General features: G+C 44.6%; 1 protein-coding gene across 1 annotated transcript; it reads left to right on the plus strand.

The window, feature by feature from the left end:
- On the plus strand, nucleotides 1–16,635 carry TNFRSF1A (TNF receptor superfamily member 1A). Its single transcript, XM_086760857.1, has 10 exons — nucleotides 1–135; nucleotides 9,695–9,896; nucleotides 10,188–10,316; nucleotides 10,618–10,761; nucleotides 12,358–12,439; nucleotides 12,765–12,832; nucleotides 13,046–13,168; nucleotides 13,511–13,548; nucleotides 14,320–14,473; nucleotides 15,032–16,635. Exons 1-10 carry the CDS (start codon nucleotides 52–54, stop codon nucleotides 15,331–15,333), a joined length of 1,326 nt encoding a protein of 441 aa, XP_086616983.1. The 5' UTR covers nucleotides 1–51; the 3' UTR covers nucleotides 15,334–16,635.
- Nucleotides 16,636–16,944: the final 309 nt, after the last annotated feature.

Raw genomic sequence — 16,944 nt, forward strand, 5'->3', positions numbered from 1 at the left:
CTCCGCGCTGCTCCGGCCGGGGCTGGGCAGGGCTGGGGCGGCTTCCTCTGGATGCGGGGGACCCCCTGCCATGGGGACGTAGCGGGCCGCGGAGCCATGCGCCGCCCGGCGCTGCCTCGCAGCTCGCTGGGGACGGTAAGTCACGGCGGGGGGGTTTCGCCGCTCCCCGCGGGACGGGACCGTGCCCCGGCGGCAGGCAGCCTCCGGTCCCGCAGCGGGCGATTTGTGGGCCTTTTTCCCCAGAGCTGCAGCCGGTTGCCTTGCCCCGCCGTGGGGCGTTTAGGCTCGGGCTGCCTTCGCCCCTCCTCGCAGCCGCAGGGCTCCCCGTCGCTGCGGGTCTTCGGGCAGCTCGCTTTCTCCTCCCGGGAGCTTTGGCTTCCCCGTGGGGGCGTAGCGGCCGGGGAACCATTTTGTGCTGCGGAGGGAGAAGCTGGTACCGGCACGGCCGGCGGTCAGGAAGCGGAGCCTCGCCTGTCGCGCCGTCGCCTGTCCGACTGCTGTGTAACCGGGCAGCGGCGCTGCGGGGCAGCTGAGGCTTGGCCGGCGGTGCTTGGCACCCCCTCCTCCCCCGCCGCTGGGCGCTGGATTCGCCGCCGTTTCCGGGATTTATCTCTGTGTCAGTGAAAAGGCGGCTGGATTTACAGGAATGGCGGAGGATTTCCTGGGGCGCGCGGCGTGACCGTTAACTCGCCAGGCGCGGAGCCCAGCGGGCTCGAGCTGGGCTCGGCTCCCACCTCCAGTGTGCGGGGCTCTGGGGGGGACGGTCCGGCCCGGCCCGGCCCGGCCCCGACACAACCGGCCCCGTTTGGCTGTGCGGATGCCTGCAGTTGTGCGGCCGGGGACGGGACGGGCGCGTTGCTGTAATTAAAGCAAGGGAACCTCGATTGCCGCCCTGCAGTCTTCAAACTACAGAGTAGCGGGCTGCATCTATGCCTCAAACCGTGGGATTAGTTTAAAAGCAAGTTTACCTTTGCCGGTAAACCTTCTTTAGCCTTTTTGGGTGTCTCGAGTCAAGATTTTTAAGCTCTTTGTTGTAATTTTGTGGGTGAAAAAGTTAACTTGTGAGAGTTTTATCAGTAACTCAGCTCCTAGAGATGAATGACCGTCCATTATCAGCAGTTGCATGATAAAGCTATGACGGTAGGGGAGAAGTCACTTAGCATCATGACATGGCTTTAAATTCTAGTATAGAAGTTACAAGGTCAAACTACTTATCCCTAAATTCCTGAGCAGCCTAGTTACAAACACTTGACTGCACTGGACTTGTAATGTTGGGTTAGTTGTTAATTTGCTGTCTAAAAGTTGTGACTGCCCTACTCAAAGTTACCTTCTTCCAGAAGTTTTATTTTTTGTGCTTGGAAGCTTTTGGAAACCAAGTAATGGAGTTAGAGCTAGCACTGGCAAGACCACACAACTAAAACTGTGTAGTAGGAGCACTCTACACCTTGAATAAACTGGATCATTTACCATCCCAGGACCTAGGTAGGATACATCAACTGTTGAGATGGCTTGCATACAGATTTCAAAGCAGTTAGCAAACCTGGAAAAGCATATTTCTGACTTCAGTATAACAAACCTGGAAAAGCATATTTCTGACTTTAGTATAACAAACCTGGAAAAGCATATTTCTGACTTTAGTATAGCATATATTCTGCTGTAACTCAGATGCTGTATGTGGTATTACTGATATTATTGACAATAAAATGTACCAAAAAAATTGGATTCCCCAAATTCATTATATTGTCTTTGGTTAAATAATATGCTGGAGGAAGAGTATCCTTCAGTGGTATTTATTTTTCTTTTAGAGGATGTTTTTCCCCTCCTATTTATGTGGCCATGTAAAGTTCTCAGTTATACCATGCTCACTCATTACAGATTATCTTTTCCATAAAATCATATTTTTTTTTCAGTGTTGCAATTCTCACTCTGTCCCATGCACTTCCGTTTACTTTCCATGTCATCCTACATTTGCTTTCATGGCCTTTCTTACTCCCTTGATGCCTCCCTTCTAGTTTTCTGATTCTTTTATGTTTCCTCTGATTCTTCAAAATTTTCTGTACCTTGTTTCCATGCATTTTCTCTTTTTGCCTCTTCTTAACCTCATTTCCAGGTCCTCTGTATTTTCCTTGTGCACTCTGAACTTTCACAGTGGAAAAAATGGCAGCTGTCTTTTTTTGTCATTCTGTACCACTGGTCATCTGGATTACCTTTCTCTGTATTGTATCTGGGCTAATTTATGTTTTCAGGATTGGGCACCAGAACTGTAGTCTGGATTCAAACCTTATGGAATTATACATTGGCATAACCACACTCTCCGTTTTGTCCTCAGATCTTTTCCTAATAATTCATAGCATTTGATTGCATTTCTGATTGCTTTGTCCAACTGTGTTCGTTCCACTTTTTATCCGCTTATTAATCTAATTTTAATTTCTATTCTTGATGACCATCCACTTTGAGCCAAATGGAACATGTTTGTATGTGGGTCTGTACCAGTTTCTATTATGTAGTAATTTAAGTTCTTGCAAGTAATCAGTATTGTCAGTTTGGATGCCTTTCCCTTACTTTTTATTAAGTAACCTGTTTTCTGCACTAGCAGTGTTATTTGACGTAATACCAATTTTGTCATTTAGCTCCTTCATAGCCACTTTCTTTAGTCATCACAAAGGGGCTTTGCTTTTATTTGGGACAGATGTCTGGTATTCTCTTCCATACTCTTGGCCTCATCCATGCATAAACTGACTGCTTCCTTTGAACCCTTGGTGACACAGGGCTTTCTATTGTCGTCTTGGGAACCTGGCAGTAGAAAGCATGTCTCAAAGCAGCGTCGCTACATTTCCCTGTTAAAACAAGCAGGAGTGTATCAGTTCCAATGAACAGGACTCAGCATGTGACAGTTACCTGACTCCTAAAAAAAAATTAACCTGGTGAGTCACTGACAAGGGGCGTGAGAATGGCTGCAGGATAGCATGGGCAAGAGCCAAGGGCTCCTGCCCAGCTGAAAATCAGCTCGGGATTGAAAGGGGAGGCCCCTACTGGGCCTTCCTGCAGCTCTTGCTCCGACGGCACTCTGATGCGAGGTTGAACATCTCCACTGTTAAAATCAGCCCTGAACAGAAGCGAGTGAACTACTGGCGTGTTGCGTGTCTGTGACTTAGGACTCTGACATAGTGTTCACTGCTATGTCCTCTAAGGAAAAATTAAGAAGTTATTTTCTTACAGTTGTGATTACCTACTTTCTTTTTCACTCTTTTCTTTATCTCTGCTAATAAGAACTAAAAACTTCTAACTTTATATACTGTATATACAGACACTTTACGATGTGAAGTTCATGATCTTTTATAGATAAATCAAAATTTTGTGGGTTTTTATTAAGATTTCTAAGACCTTTCTTCATTGCATGAAAGCTATTATCAGTCTCCTGATTTTAGACAAGGCCTAAAATACAGCATTGCTCCATCTGATCTTCATAAAATGGAGGATGGTTTATAATAATAGCTCTTGTATCCTTCTTTCCAGGTTTTAGTGAGCAATAAGAAAAGGTTCCTGTAAATGTTGCTTTAATACACATTTCTCAATGTGTAAAGCAGAAGTTCTGGTTTCCCAAGCATCTTTATATAGCAAACTGCAAAAATGCAAACCTGTAAGAGCTTTTGGAAATGGCAGAAGCAGTCAAGGAAGATAAGGGTAATCTTGCACTCTGTTTTCTTTGGTAGCTCATTACTCTGAGCAGGATCTCTGTTTTTTCCTTAACTTTGAAGCTGTCTGATTTTTTTGTGACTCATCAAAAAGGCTTACAGATGAGATGACTGATACGTAGATTACTTGTGCATTGGTGTGTGTCATGTTGAATTCTTTAGCAAAGGGAAGTTTCTATTAAGAAATATTTGAGAAATTCTAATGACTTGGGATACCTTTTATTTGCAGGGAGTCCTTTCATTTAAAAAAGTAATTAGCAAAACGGAAGTCTTCTTGAGAGAAGCAGTTGAATAAATTGTTGGTGGGGAAACTCTTTATTACATGATGAATATGTTTGGTGTGTACAAAAAATGAGTAAGGCTCCCAATCTCTGTATTTGAACAGCACATCTGGATTTATAAAATTGTTTTATTCTGAAATTTTCAGCTTTATGCTTTTGTATTAAGGAGATTTAAACTATGGGAACTGTTAATTTGGAACTATTTTAAACATTAGCCTAGTGATGGGCAATACTATTTGAATTTTTTTGGAATACTAATACCTGAGCATCTGTTCCAGCAACTATTGCATTCCTGTTAGTTCATGTGAACAGATGTGGGATCTCAAGGTGCTGAAGTTGCTTTCCCACCTAGAGTCAGAATCGTTAGGATTGGAAGGGACTTTTAAAGGTCATCCTCTGGGCAACCTGTTCCAGTGTTCTATCACTCTCATTGTAAATAAAAAATTTCCTGATGTCCTGATGAATCTACCTCCCTCTGTTTTAAAATGGTTACCCCTTGTCCTGTCACAACAGGCCCTGCTGCAGACTTTTTGCCTGTCTTTCCTGTAGGCTCCCTTTAGTTACTGGAAGGCAGCTATAAGGTCTCCCCAGCACCTGCTCTTCTCCAGGCTGAACAGCCCCAGCTCTCTCAGCCTGTCCTCATAGGAGAGGTGCTCCAGCCCTCTTATCATCTTCGTGGCCCTCCTGGACTTGCTCCAACAGCTCCTTCTTATGTTAGGAGCTCCAGAACTGGATGCAGTACTCCAGGAGTGGTCTCACGAGAGCGGAGTAGAAGGCCCGAATCACCTCCCTCAGTCTGCTGGCTACACTCCTCTTGATGCAGCCCAGTATACATTTGGCTTTCTGGGCTGCAAGTGCGCGTTGCTGGCTCATGTTGAGCTTCTTGTCCACCAGCACTCCCAAGTCCTTCTCCACAAGGCTGCTCTCAATCCCTTCATCCCCAAGCCTGTATTTGTGCTTGGGATTGCCCTGACCCATGTGTTGTCTAATCCTTCTCAGCCCAGTCAGTCTGCTTTCTGTAACCAGCCTTGTTCCTCTCTGGACACCTCTAGGCATCCACTGGCTTTCTGGAACAGGGGAGTCTTGCTCCCAACACAACCCTCTCCATCTTCTCTTTCCCATGATACCGCCATACCTGTGTGTCACTACTTGCTTCTTCCACCCTTCTCCTTGAGGGCAAAGAGCCTTGCAGATAGCAGCAGGGCTACAGCTCCGCAAAGGGAGGGCAGAGCGCGTGATACAGAGCTGTGCCATCCATGCTGAGTAATTTGGTATTTCCTAGCCTTGTGGACATTGGCAGGTGACAATACTGTAGCCCTGATATGCTGTGCTTCCCTGCGATGTCCCTCTCTTTCAGATACTGCGCCTTCTTTCTCCTTGGCCTGAGAACAGTGCTCTATATGGTCCCTTCATATTTCTTCCTTCCTCTCCCCAATCTTTCTTGCATCTTGCACTTTTATCTTTGCTATTTCTTTGACTTAGTCTTGCAGAGATGCCATCTCACTTGTAGTTCTCTGCGTGGTCTGGTGAGGCAGAAGTAGCAGCAAGGATGTGAATTGTAGTGGTGGCAGTAACTCAAGAATATTTGAGGTTGAAGATGGTGCAGGGGCTCTTAACTCAGATGCCAAAAGTTTACGTAGAAGATCTTTTGGGCTTGTGCAGTGTTTTTTTTTTTTTTTTTCTTCACTGTAGCTGTCAGGCGGTAAGTGCTGGTGTGAGACATGAGAAGGAATTAGGGTTGTGAGGAGACTGTGTGGGCACATAGCTGTCATCCGGAGGGGTGGAATGATTTACAGAAGCAGCGTTCTGGTTTTCATCTGCCATATTTTGTTTATTTCTGCAGCAGTTTCATAAGTAAAACCTAGAGTTTCTGCTGACATTTCCCCTCCCCCTCTCCTGGGCAGTCCCTGCTCACTAAAAATGTGAATCACTGGTGTGCATGATGTGGTTTGGTGGTTTGAATTATCGTTCGGCTTAGGTAATACATACTCTTTGCTTTTCTATGCAGCATTGGTTAGTAGATACTCGTTCTTTACCCTGGTGAGTGGAGTCAGAGCATTTTATAAATCTAATGATGGAAAGCCACCTTATTTCAGTTTCTAAACTTTGCCTTGGTGAGCTGTTATCAATGACTTGAGGTTTCAATGCCTGGTAAATGGGGCTACATCTGGCTGGTGACCGGTCACCAGCAGTGCTGCTCAGGGTTCAATTCTAGGGCCAGTTCTATTCAATATATTTATCAATGATCTGGATGCAGGAGTTGCTCGTGATACCGAACTGGGAGATGCTGTTGACTCTCTCAAGGGCTAAGATGTCTTGCAGAGGGATCTGGGTAGATTGGAGCACTGGGCACTGATTAATGGGATGCAATTTAACAAGTCCGAATGCCAGATTCTGCACCTGGGACAGAGTAACACTAGGCAGAAGTATAAATTGGGAGAGCAGTGGCTGGAGAGCAGCCCCAAAGAAAGGGATCTGGGGGTGCTGGTTGACAGCTGACTCAATAGGCATCAGCAGTGTGCCCTGGCAGCCAAGAGGGCAAACCGCATCCTGGGGTGCATCAAACGCCACATAACCAGCCGGTCAAAAGAGACGATTATCCCGCTGTATTTAGTGTTGGTGTGACCTCACCTCGAGTGCTGTGTGGAGTTCTGGGCCCCACAATTTTAGAAGGATGTGAAGGTCCTTGAATGCATCCAGAGGAGGGCAGCAAAGCTGGTGGAAGGGCTGGAAGCCATGTCCTGTGAGGAGCGGCTGAGGACTCTGGGCTTGTCTAGTTTGGAGAAAAGGAGGCTGAGGGGTGACCTCATTGCTCCCTACAGCTTCCTGAGGAGGGGAGGTGAAGCGGGAGGTGCTGATCTCTTCTCCCTGGTATCCAGTGACAGGATGTGTGGGAATGGTACAGTGCTGTGCCAGGAGAGGTTTAGACGGGATGTTAGGACGCATTTCTTTACTGAGAGGGTGGTCAGATACTGGAACAGGCTTCCTACAGAGGTAGTCAATGCCCCAAGCCTGTCAGTGTTTGAGGGGCATTTGGACAGTGCCCTTAACAACATGCACTAACTTAGCTCTGAAGTGGTCAGGCTGTTGGACTAGATGATCATTGTAGGTCCCTTCCAACTGAAATAGTCTATTCTATTCTAATTTCATGTATTTCCTGAATTTTTAAAGTCTGTCATTGGTATAAATCAGTGTACTGCTGAATAGCTTGAGGAGCTGCTTAAGATGGTGGTGTTTTTTTTTTTTTTTTTTTTCCTCTGTGTGAGTGATTTTTCTGGAAGGCCGAGTCATTGTTTGGTGAGTCACTTGTGGTCTGTGACTCTCTGTTCCTCAGATTTTGATCAGTAATAATGTGTTAACTCTCCTTTGATTACACTTACAGACACGCTTTCACTTAATCTGAAAAACTGAAAACACCTGTCCTGTTTTCTTTGGTTTTTGAAGGTGTATCTGACCAATTTTCTTTGTGGTTTTTTTTTTGGCTTGATATACTCTCATGTCAGGGGATTAATAATTTGGTAGAGAATCGGGATTCTTTAATTGTTGCTGTCAGACCATCTGTGTGAATGATCTTTTACCCATTTTCCTGCAAGCAGTCAATCTTGAAAGACTATCAGCTGCTGAAACGAGTTTTATTTCTTACTGAGTTGTTGTTGGAGTGCTTGCATTTATCCTGTGGTCAGCTAATTAAGTCTGAAACGATAGCTACTTAAGTGTGTGGTTCTCTTTATTTCCTGTTCACCATTTTAGCATCTGGCCTATTGAATGTCTTTGTATGACAAAGCTCTCTGAAAAACAAGGTTTTTGTTTTGTCGGAGTTGCAAACTCCTATCCTTCTTGAGGTTTTAAGTAGCTTTCATGTATGTACCTTTCTCCCTCAAGGCTTTAATTTTGAGAGAGAAACAGGACAGCATGGAGCTGTCAGCCATCTCATTTTGCTTATCCTTTCTTAAACTTGCAACCACAAAATTGGTATCAGCATTGTGGTTTCCCCTTATTGGTTTACTTTGCTTTTGCTGTAACTCTCCTAGCTGAAAAGGCAAAAAGAAACAGAACTCTGAAGGTGTGCCTGTATAGCTGTGTGTCTTGCTGCTTGCAAAAAAGCAAGCTGTGAACATATTACAATGTAGGAAAGTTAGCATAGCAAAACTCAGTGTGAGATTGTATGGATGGGGCAGGGTGGTACTTATTTACAAAAAAAAAAAGAGTTGATTTTCATGCATTCACACGATCTGATGCATAGACCACATTGGCACACACTGTCTGTGACATACTCAGAAGTGCCAACATGTGTATGTCCAGACGGTGTGGCCAGGATCGCTTATGTGCGACACATGACAAGGGACGGTGGCTGTCAAGTCTTCATTGTACCACTGAGGTTCTTCATGGCACAACAAACTAGTTTTTGGACAAGTCCATCATACCCTTCGGGAGTCATCAGCTGGTATGGGATGGGCCTTTGCCACAGAAACTTGCTGACTTCAGGCTCCATAAATCTCGGGCCAAGTTGTTTCCTCGTTTTGTTGGGTTAATTTTTGTTGTGTTGTTTTTTTTTTTTTTAACCTTTTTGTTATGGTATGTTTTTTCCTTATCTAACTGTGTGTTTGAAATACATGCTTAGGGTCTATTTTTCTGTTGGGCCAACAGGCAAAGGGAATTGTGTTTGTGATATGCGGCAATCTTATTACCATCTTCCTGGTGCAGGGTGTTTGGTGATGAGTCATCTACGCTGTGGTCCTACTAGAGTGTAGACCTTTTAGCCATGACATAAACTGCGTGTTTCTCAATTTTGCTGCTGGGAATAGTGTCCTGAAAAAAAATATTTGGGGAATGGTGTCCATCATTATCGGTACAGGCTGTTCTTTTAACCCCTTGTTCTGCTGTTCCTTCCTCTGTGTGTGTGTGAGTACACACACTCACACTCTTTCAGTCGTACTACAGTCATGCCAATCTTAATATTTCTGTAAAGTTCTTGACAACAGCATCTTCAAAATGAAAAATAGAAAGTAAATCTTAAAGGAATTTAAAAAAAAAAGAAAAAAGTGCACATTTCTGTGGCAGACTATTCAAACTGAATGTTAACAGCTGCAGTTCAAAAGCAATGGATGTTTGATGGGTGGAGAAGTTGAAAACCTAACTTTCCCATGTTTCTAGGGCTAGCTTGCTTAGGAGGAGTTTTGGAAGCTTTTTATACTTTGCATGCAGTGAGATCCTCCTCTGCCTTCTTATTCTAAACTTCCTATTTGGTTTATTTATTCAGTAGAACTGCACGTACTGGATGCATTCTTCTCTCTGGAACGGTTTCTAGATGGGCAGTCTTACTGCATTCCTTAATAAAAACATTCATTTGTTCTTGAGTAACTTTCTTGCAAGCTGCAGCATTTCAAGGCATTCCATCTATAAATTGCACATCACAAAAAGTATTTGCTTATATACAACCAGTTTGTCATACAGGCCATTGTATGGCATATTAATAACGCAGATGACAGGCATGGGATTGTTGTTTTTTTTTTTTTTTTTTTGTAAATAATCCCCCCACACACTTTTACCAGTGAAGGGTCCTGGTATCAGAATTGGTCAAGTCAATTGAACTCACTGTTAGAATATAAGATTTAGTTGTAAGTGCTAAAGTCAGCTGTGCAGCTGACACAGGGATATTGTGTTTTCTCACCTTGTTTCTCTCCCTTTTTCTTTCCCTCTCTCCCTCTATATTTACAGGTTATCCTAACATTTGTCTGCGTGTTGACGAAGGAATCTGTAGGAATTGCTCCGGTGCCATATACACTGCAAGTCCATCGGGTAGCTTTGGATGGAAGAGACCCCTCTAACCCCTTGAGGAGAGAAAAGAGGCAGATGCAGTGTCAATTAGGACAATACCTACATCCTAGGAGGACCCACTGCTGCATGAGGTGCCATGCAGGTATGTTAAATAAGTACAGTAATAGTGACCTTCACCTTAGAGGCATTTCCCTGTCCTAGACTCTCAAACTGTCTCTGTCCTACAGCTACATCAGTGCTCCCTTTCCTTGGTACCTGTCCCTAGCCAGATAAATTCTTATTCCTTGTCTCTTCTTTTGGTCTGTCAGTGTCCTGATGGTTAATCCTTATGCTATCAACTCTAGGCTTTTTCTGAGGAATCAGTGACTCCTGTCCTCCCTAAGACAACATGTTTGCCTTCCTGTCAGAGCTCTGTTAAGTAATTCTCTTGCAGGTACCTACAAGGCGAAAGACTGTGATCGGCCTGGCAAGGCACCTGTCTGTCTTCCATGTGCTAATGGCACATTCACAGCTGTTGATAACACCATGTCTAAATGCTTCCAGTGTACACATTGCCGTACAGGTGAGTTGTCTATAGGAAAATGGGTGGTAGTGGTGGGTGAGGGGCTAGAGAGGATGGAAGGTGAGCAAGGAAACTTGGAAAAGTAAGCAACTGAATGGGCAGAAGGACAACGTGTGGGAATGGATTGGGGGGCAGCACAAATAAAGGTTACCAAATTAATACAGTCTGAGAGACAGTTTGCAGGCCTTTTTGTCCCATTTCTGGGAATATTAGGGGATAACAATACCTGTCATTGTAACAGTGCTCTCAGCTGAAGGTGAAGGAAGAGGTTGGAATAATCACTTCTCCTTTCTTTCCTCAGAATTCCAGCAGATAGTAGAGACCCCATGCACTCCAAAGCAAGATACTGTATGCGGCTGTCGGAAGAATCAGTACCAGATTGGCCTGCCCGATCTCTTCCACTGTAGGAACTGCAGCTCATGTGCCAACGGGATTATTGCCAGCTGTGAGTATGGCATGGATATGGCTCCAGTACGGACATGCTGTACTAGGGTAGACGTTAGCAGCCCTCTCTTCGCTTTCTGACACCCTGCAGCGCCTTACCCTGAAGTGATTGTCATTTTGGAACAACTCTTGGTTTTGCCTACCCCCTTTCCCCAGAAGGACTGTCATTTTTTGTCTGCCTTAGCATCAATCCCTATTTTTTGTCACAGTTTCTACCTTCCTTTTGTACCTGAATGGTTTCTCAGTTTTGGCTGTTGTTAGGAGATATTTTCTACTTAATTTTGGTACCTCTGCCTTGCATGTACTGAAGCAAGGTCTTTATGCTGTAGAGCAGATTTCCCCCTTTTGTCTTTCTCCCGATGCTCATTGCATTTCCCTCACCAACTGCTGGAAGCACTGTTGAGTACAATGGTTGAAAATACCACTGATCCCAGTGACCAGTTTGAACTGCTTGTCAGTCAGCTGCTGAACCACCACAGTGTACTGTGCAGTATTTTAAAGTAAAAAGCTGCTCAGGTAATGCTAAGCTGCACCCACTGGCATTGGGCATGGCCTGGGATGGTGCAGGTGTCTAGGAGAAGTACCTGTGTTAGCTATCCCAAGCTGCCTCATCTCCAGTCAGGAATCAGAGATCGTAACCAAATACTGCTTGCCACCCTCTGCTTTGTGCTATAGTCTAATTCTGTTCATGTCCCTTAAATGCTCCTTACCTTGTTGTCCTAAAGCTATCCTCTCTTCTTTGCAAATTCTGCTTCTCCTGATCCCTTTCCCATCTCTTACCTTGCCTAGTATGAGATTTGCTGTCTCACTGGTGAATGCGTTCCCTCTGGTGCTCGGTTACCTTTCTCTGTCACAGTTTCCATGCTTATGCCTGTCCTCAAGGGTCATCACTGTATGCTGCCCTTGAGCAACTTTCTTCCTTCTTGGCTGATGTAGAACTGTTTTAGTCCTGTCCCTCCCTTGCCGCAGAATGCATGCTGCTTGTTCTAGTACCTTTTTCCCTCCCCTCATGCAACTTTATGTCCTTCCATCATTATTGTCTGCTCCTCCCTGCACCTGTTTTACTCAATCTTCATAATATGCCTTAGAAGCAATAGCTCTTTCATTTCTTACCCCTTCCACTCACAGCATAGCAGATCACGAGGGAAGGTATGTGTCCTGTGGCTTGAAGTGATTTCTCCCTGCCCGAACTGACTTCCTCACCAGTCCCAGCTGCTCAGGGACCACTTCTCCCTCATCTTTGTCTGACTAATGTGATTTCCCCTTCCTGTCACGCTTGAACTTGAGTGACTTTCCCCACTTTTGCACGGGAACTGTCATTATTCATTAGACCAATGTCAGCTGCACTGTAATTTTAGTCCCTTTCCAAGCCTCTACAGAGGCCCTCGACCTACCTGCATAGTGGTACCCTTATTTTTTATTATTTTTATCCTCCTCTAGTCCTATCTTCAGACAAAGACTGAATCCTCTTTCTCTTCTTCAGTAGCAATTCTCCAAGCTCAAAGAGGGATAATCTCCTCATCTTGAAGCGAGTTTTTCTCCTTTTTTTTTTCTTCTCTGTCCAGATTATGGCAATGGTTTCTTCTTTTCTCTACAGGTTCAAAGAACAGAGACGCAATTTGCAGGTGTAAGCCTGGATTTTTCCTGACACTTAGTAATGTTTGCAAACCTTGCAACAGGTGAGGTTTTTTTCTCTGTATGCCCTTTCACTGAGTAGGACAGACAGCAAATACAAGCCCCACAGGGGGAGGAAATTTTTCTCAAGGCTCTGTCCATCTTGACATAACTTTACAACATCCTGCCTTTCTGGGGCAATTGGGTCTTCCCCTCTGCCACCCCCTCGTCTTCTCTGTGTGTAGGCATCAGCCCACTAAGAACCCTAAGTCACTAGCCACACTGCATTGCTATGCTTTGCGGGCTCATCTTGACTTGTCTGTTACTAGGGATTGTTGCAAATGGCTAGTGTTTCATTTCATGCACGCTCACTCTGATTTGCTCTTTCAGCTGCATTGGAGAAGAATGCCTGCAGTGTCACAGCCCAGTGACTACCTCACCGAATTCACCTGGGCTGAGTGAGTACTAAGGGAACAGAGGGACAGTGGAATCTTTTCAGTGTGGGCTTTTGTTCTGTTAATGCCTTTTGTAAAGTGTTATTTTCTCCACTCCCTCAAACTCTTATTCTTTTTGTCCCTACCATTTGCATGTCTTCACTTGCTGTTCTTCCTCTAGCGCTTACCTCTTCCTTTCTCAGTCACTTACTCATTTGCCATCTCCCTTTTGTCCAGATGGGAGCCTTGTTCTTGGCATTATCGTTGCAATATTTGGAGTTATCTCTGTCCTCTACATTGTAAATAAAGTAGTGAAGCTGGTCCAGGAAAATGGGATACGATCGTGTTTCTCCTCTTGCGGTGAGTACAGCAGCATATGCAGTGATATTAATTGAGATAGACATCATTCTCTGTGTTTGTATATGCGCACATCTACGAGGGAAAAAGTGGGATCTTGTTACTCTGCTTTGCTGCAAGGCCAGAGGAACATGAGAACTTGACAGCTAAGCTTATTGGCGCAGTTCTTGCAACTCTGCATCCATGCCTGTAGCTGTGACTGGAAATGCATGAACTCACTACTGGGACGTGTGCATTTTACTGTAAAACTTTTTTGAGTGCAAGATTGTGAACAGCTGCTTTCCTGTTTTCTCTGGGATGAGAGGAAGTGAAAATAATTTCTGCCTTTTTTTTTTTTCATTGAAGTTTCTTTGCCACAGAGAACCAAGGAGCCAGTACCTGAGGTGAGCAAGATGATGGGTATAAGACCTTTCAACTTCTGCTTTCAACTATGTTAGCCTGGGATCCAGAGTAACATTTTTCCCCATGGGCTCTTTTCATTTGTATTTTCAAATGAGCTGAGCAATAGGGCTGTTTAATTCAGAATTCTTTTCCTGTAGAGGGTGGAGCCATTACCATTTTATTTCCCCTCTTCTATAAGATGCTTTTCAAACTCCTGTCTTTTTGCTCTTTTCTTCCTGGATGCATTTTTTTTTTCAGATAGATGGTCCTTAATCCATTTTTCTCCCTATATACCCTGAGCTTGGAAGACTTAACTAATTTATTTCATGTCAGATCTTGACCCCACAAGCCTCTCAGTGCTGCTTCATAGTGTTCTCTCAGGTCCAGTGCTGTTCTGCAATTAACAGGGCCCAAGCAGTAGTTGAGGTGGGGTTTCCGAAGCCTTATAGAGAAAACTGATAGAAAAGATGGCATGTGGAGCTTCTGGAATGGTGGTGATTTCGGGTCTCAGCCTTACTTGATTTTGTAAACAAATATTTTTTCCAGACTGCCATTTTTTGATGCCAAAGTAGAGTTAAACTCCTTGAGTTCTGCTGGAATGAAATTTTGGTGCCTTCTGCTCAAATAAGGCATATAGGAAGAATTAAAACCTTAGCACCTGCTCCCCGCCTATCTTGGATAAGTTTTAGTATGTAAAGCTAGTGATTCCTTGCAGGAGACTGGTGTATTGTGCTGCTGTGGGTGATTCTGGACTAAGAAAGCGTGTCTTTCAGGTTGAGGTAAAAGTAAATGAAATTTCCATCCTTCTTCCGGAGCCCCAGAAGGAAACAGAATTGTCAGTGAATGCAACACCTGCACCTCTGCTGCAAAGTTCACATGAGTTACCAGACTGTGTCAGACCTGCCAGGAAGACACAGCTTCCAGACAGTAAGTGAAACTCCTCCATCCTTCTTCCCTCCTTCCCCAGGCAAATGAGAACCTGATTATGCAGATGTGGCTAGGAGGATGTTGGACAGACCTTACCCAGGGTACATGACATGCATGTATACATCATGCATGGCACAGTACAAAGGCAGAAGCATGCCCAGAGCCTGTGAGCCTATATATGCAAAACATTTATGCAAGGCCTTTGTGTCGTCCCTTTTTCCTACCAGCAAAATGGATTGTCATATGTGGTGACATGCTGTCAGCCTTAATGCCTCTGGGATGGTGACCCAGAGCATTCTTCTGGCAGGAATGTGTGGCAGCAAGGCCCTAAGCGTGTGTGCTCAGCTCTGCTCATAACTTTACACAAGAGCACATGGAAGCATTCCCATTGCTTTTTGAGGGATAAGAGCAAGCCTAGACATCGCATGAGTCTGTGTAACTACTCTGTAGAAAACCTGAACAGGCTGGGGCAATGCCCCATCCAGCCTTGGATTATTCATATTCTCTTTGAGGTTGCACAGTCCTGGTTCCCACACTTTATTTCTTCTCTTTTCACAGACCCTGCCGTTCTCTACACTGTGGTGGATCACGTACCTCCATCTCGGTGGAAAGAGTTTGTGAGGCGTCTGGGTTTGAGTGACTGTGTTCTAGAGCGAATTGAGATGGAGCATCGGCGTTTACGAGATGGCCAGTATGAAATGCTTAGACTGTGGAAACTGCAGATGGGCCATGCTGCAACCGTGGAGCACATCAGCTGTGTTCTCAACCAGATGGAGCTGAGTGGCTGCAGTGAAGCTATTCAAGAGGCTTTGCTACACCAGAACTCTACTCAACCTTGCAGCCTCCACAGCCATCTTTAATCTATTTCTGCTTTAGTTGCCCTTGTTATGACTATTAGAAGAGGATCATGGCTCCCTTCCTTTCCTGTCTTCCTTTTCCCATACCTCCTTATCTTTCTAACCCTCCTCAACTGGGTTTGTTGGAGGCAGCAACAGATTATGCTGAAGGAAGGCTTAGGTTTGCTTCTCAACCACCATGTAGTTCAACACCTTTAAGCCAAGACAGACCTCTGCAACAACTCCTTTCCCAAGGAGAGGGAAAGCACCTCATAAAGGAAGTGGTGTGTGAACTCTGAACAAAATAAAAACAGGAGCTCAGAGTGACTTGATAGATCGCTACTGTACAGACAAGTTGTTGCTGAAACAGTGCTCCACCCACCATGTGGTGGGTAAACCTGTAAGGGTGCCTTGGTTAAGCTGGCTGTTCAGAGGGTGAAGTACTCGCTCACTTTTTGCAGATCTGTTTCTCTGCAAGATCAGACAGTTGAACTGGCTCACATTGCAGCTCTTTGATTGCTAAATCTGACTCAAGGGAAGTGGTGGGAGGATGTGCCTGGTTCTGGGAGTAGGAGAGGATTGCCCCCTTTCGGCATCAACTCGTTATCGCTGTGGGGAAAGAGTCCTGGAGATTCAGAAGTGGTGGCTCTCTGAGAAACGGGAGGACGTTATCTTTTCTGCACCTGCATTTCCCTCAGGTTCAGAAGGAGTGAGGATTCTGAACGAGCGAGTAAGATGAGAGGGTCGGTGCTTTTTTTTCTCAAGTGTTTTTGCTGTACCTAGAAACCATGTAAGATAGCATTAACAAAATAGCTGCCTGTGTGTTTGTCCAAGTGCAGAGGGGAAAGGAATGTGTGTGTCTGTCTTGAGTGAGAAGGTACCTATGTACCTGGTAGCGTGAGCGCCCCTGCAAATCTGTGCTTGCAGACAGGTCGGTAGGCTTGTGTCCTACCTGCTTATCTATCCATGAACGATTCGCTGAGTCTGATCTAACCGCAAATGGGACTCTGTGTGTGTACATATATATGTATTTTAGCAACTGTTGAATAACTTCACACTACTTCTTGAACTGCATTCTGTGATTGCTACTTGGGTATGAGAGACATTGGTATCATCGCCAGGCTCTCACCATCGCTTTCTCATGGGTATTACTCTGGGTGAAGCAGAAGTAGCAAAAATCAATTAACCTGCATCAGGTGCAGGTTGTTCACACACTTGTAACGTGGATTTTTTTTTTTTTTTTTTTTTAGTCTCTAATCCCTTGACCAGAGAGAAACTTTCTATTGTAAATACACTAAGTGCTCTGAATAAAAATTCATATTTTTACCTCTGCCTCTCTTCAGGTTTTGTCCCTATCACCTTCTCTTCTGTGACTGTAGGTAGGCTGATGGTCTGGTTAATTTTTATTTAAAAAACCACAAGTTTTATGAACTTTTGCACGTAAAGCTTAGCTGCCTTCAAGTCACAGGAGGCTAGCTGAGGGCAGGAAGTAGGACTGAAATTAAATCCAGTTGCAGGTCTTCTCAGATACTCAAGAGTCAAAGGGGATGCTAGCATACTTAAAGTGAATTTTTAAACAACATACAATGAGTCATTTTGATTTGTATTTGGCTTTTTAAAGAGGAAAATACCTTT

Source organism: Chlamydotis macqueenii, chromosome 1 (genome assembly GCF_036417535.1).
Source record: "Chlamydotis macqueenii isolate bChlMac1 chromosome 1, bChlMac1.mat, whole genome shotgun sequence".
NCBI lineage: Eukaryota > Metazoa > Chordata > Aves > Otidiformes > Otididae > Chlamydotis > Chlamydotis macqueenii.

What these genes read in the sequence shown, in the direction of transcription:
- TNFRSF1A (XM_086760857.1), top strand. Translation starts at nt 52, where the DNA reads ATGCGGGGGACCCCCTGCCATGGGGACGTAGCGGGCCGCGGAGCCATG. An exon ending in ACCGAATTCACCTGGGCTGA is followed by an intron (nt 12,833 to 13,045) that starts GTGAGTACTAAG and finishes CCTTTTGTCCAG; the next exon opens with ATGGGAGCCTTGTTCTTGGC. An exon ending in GAAGACACAGCTTCCAGACA is followed by an intron (nt 14,474 to 15,031) that starts GTAAGTGAAACT and finishes CTCTTTTCACAG; the next exon opens with ACCCTGCCGTTCTCTACACT.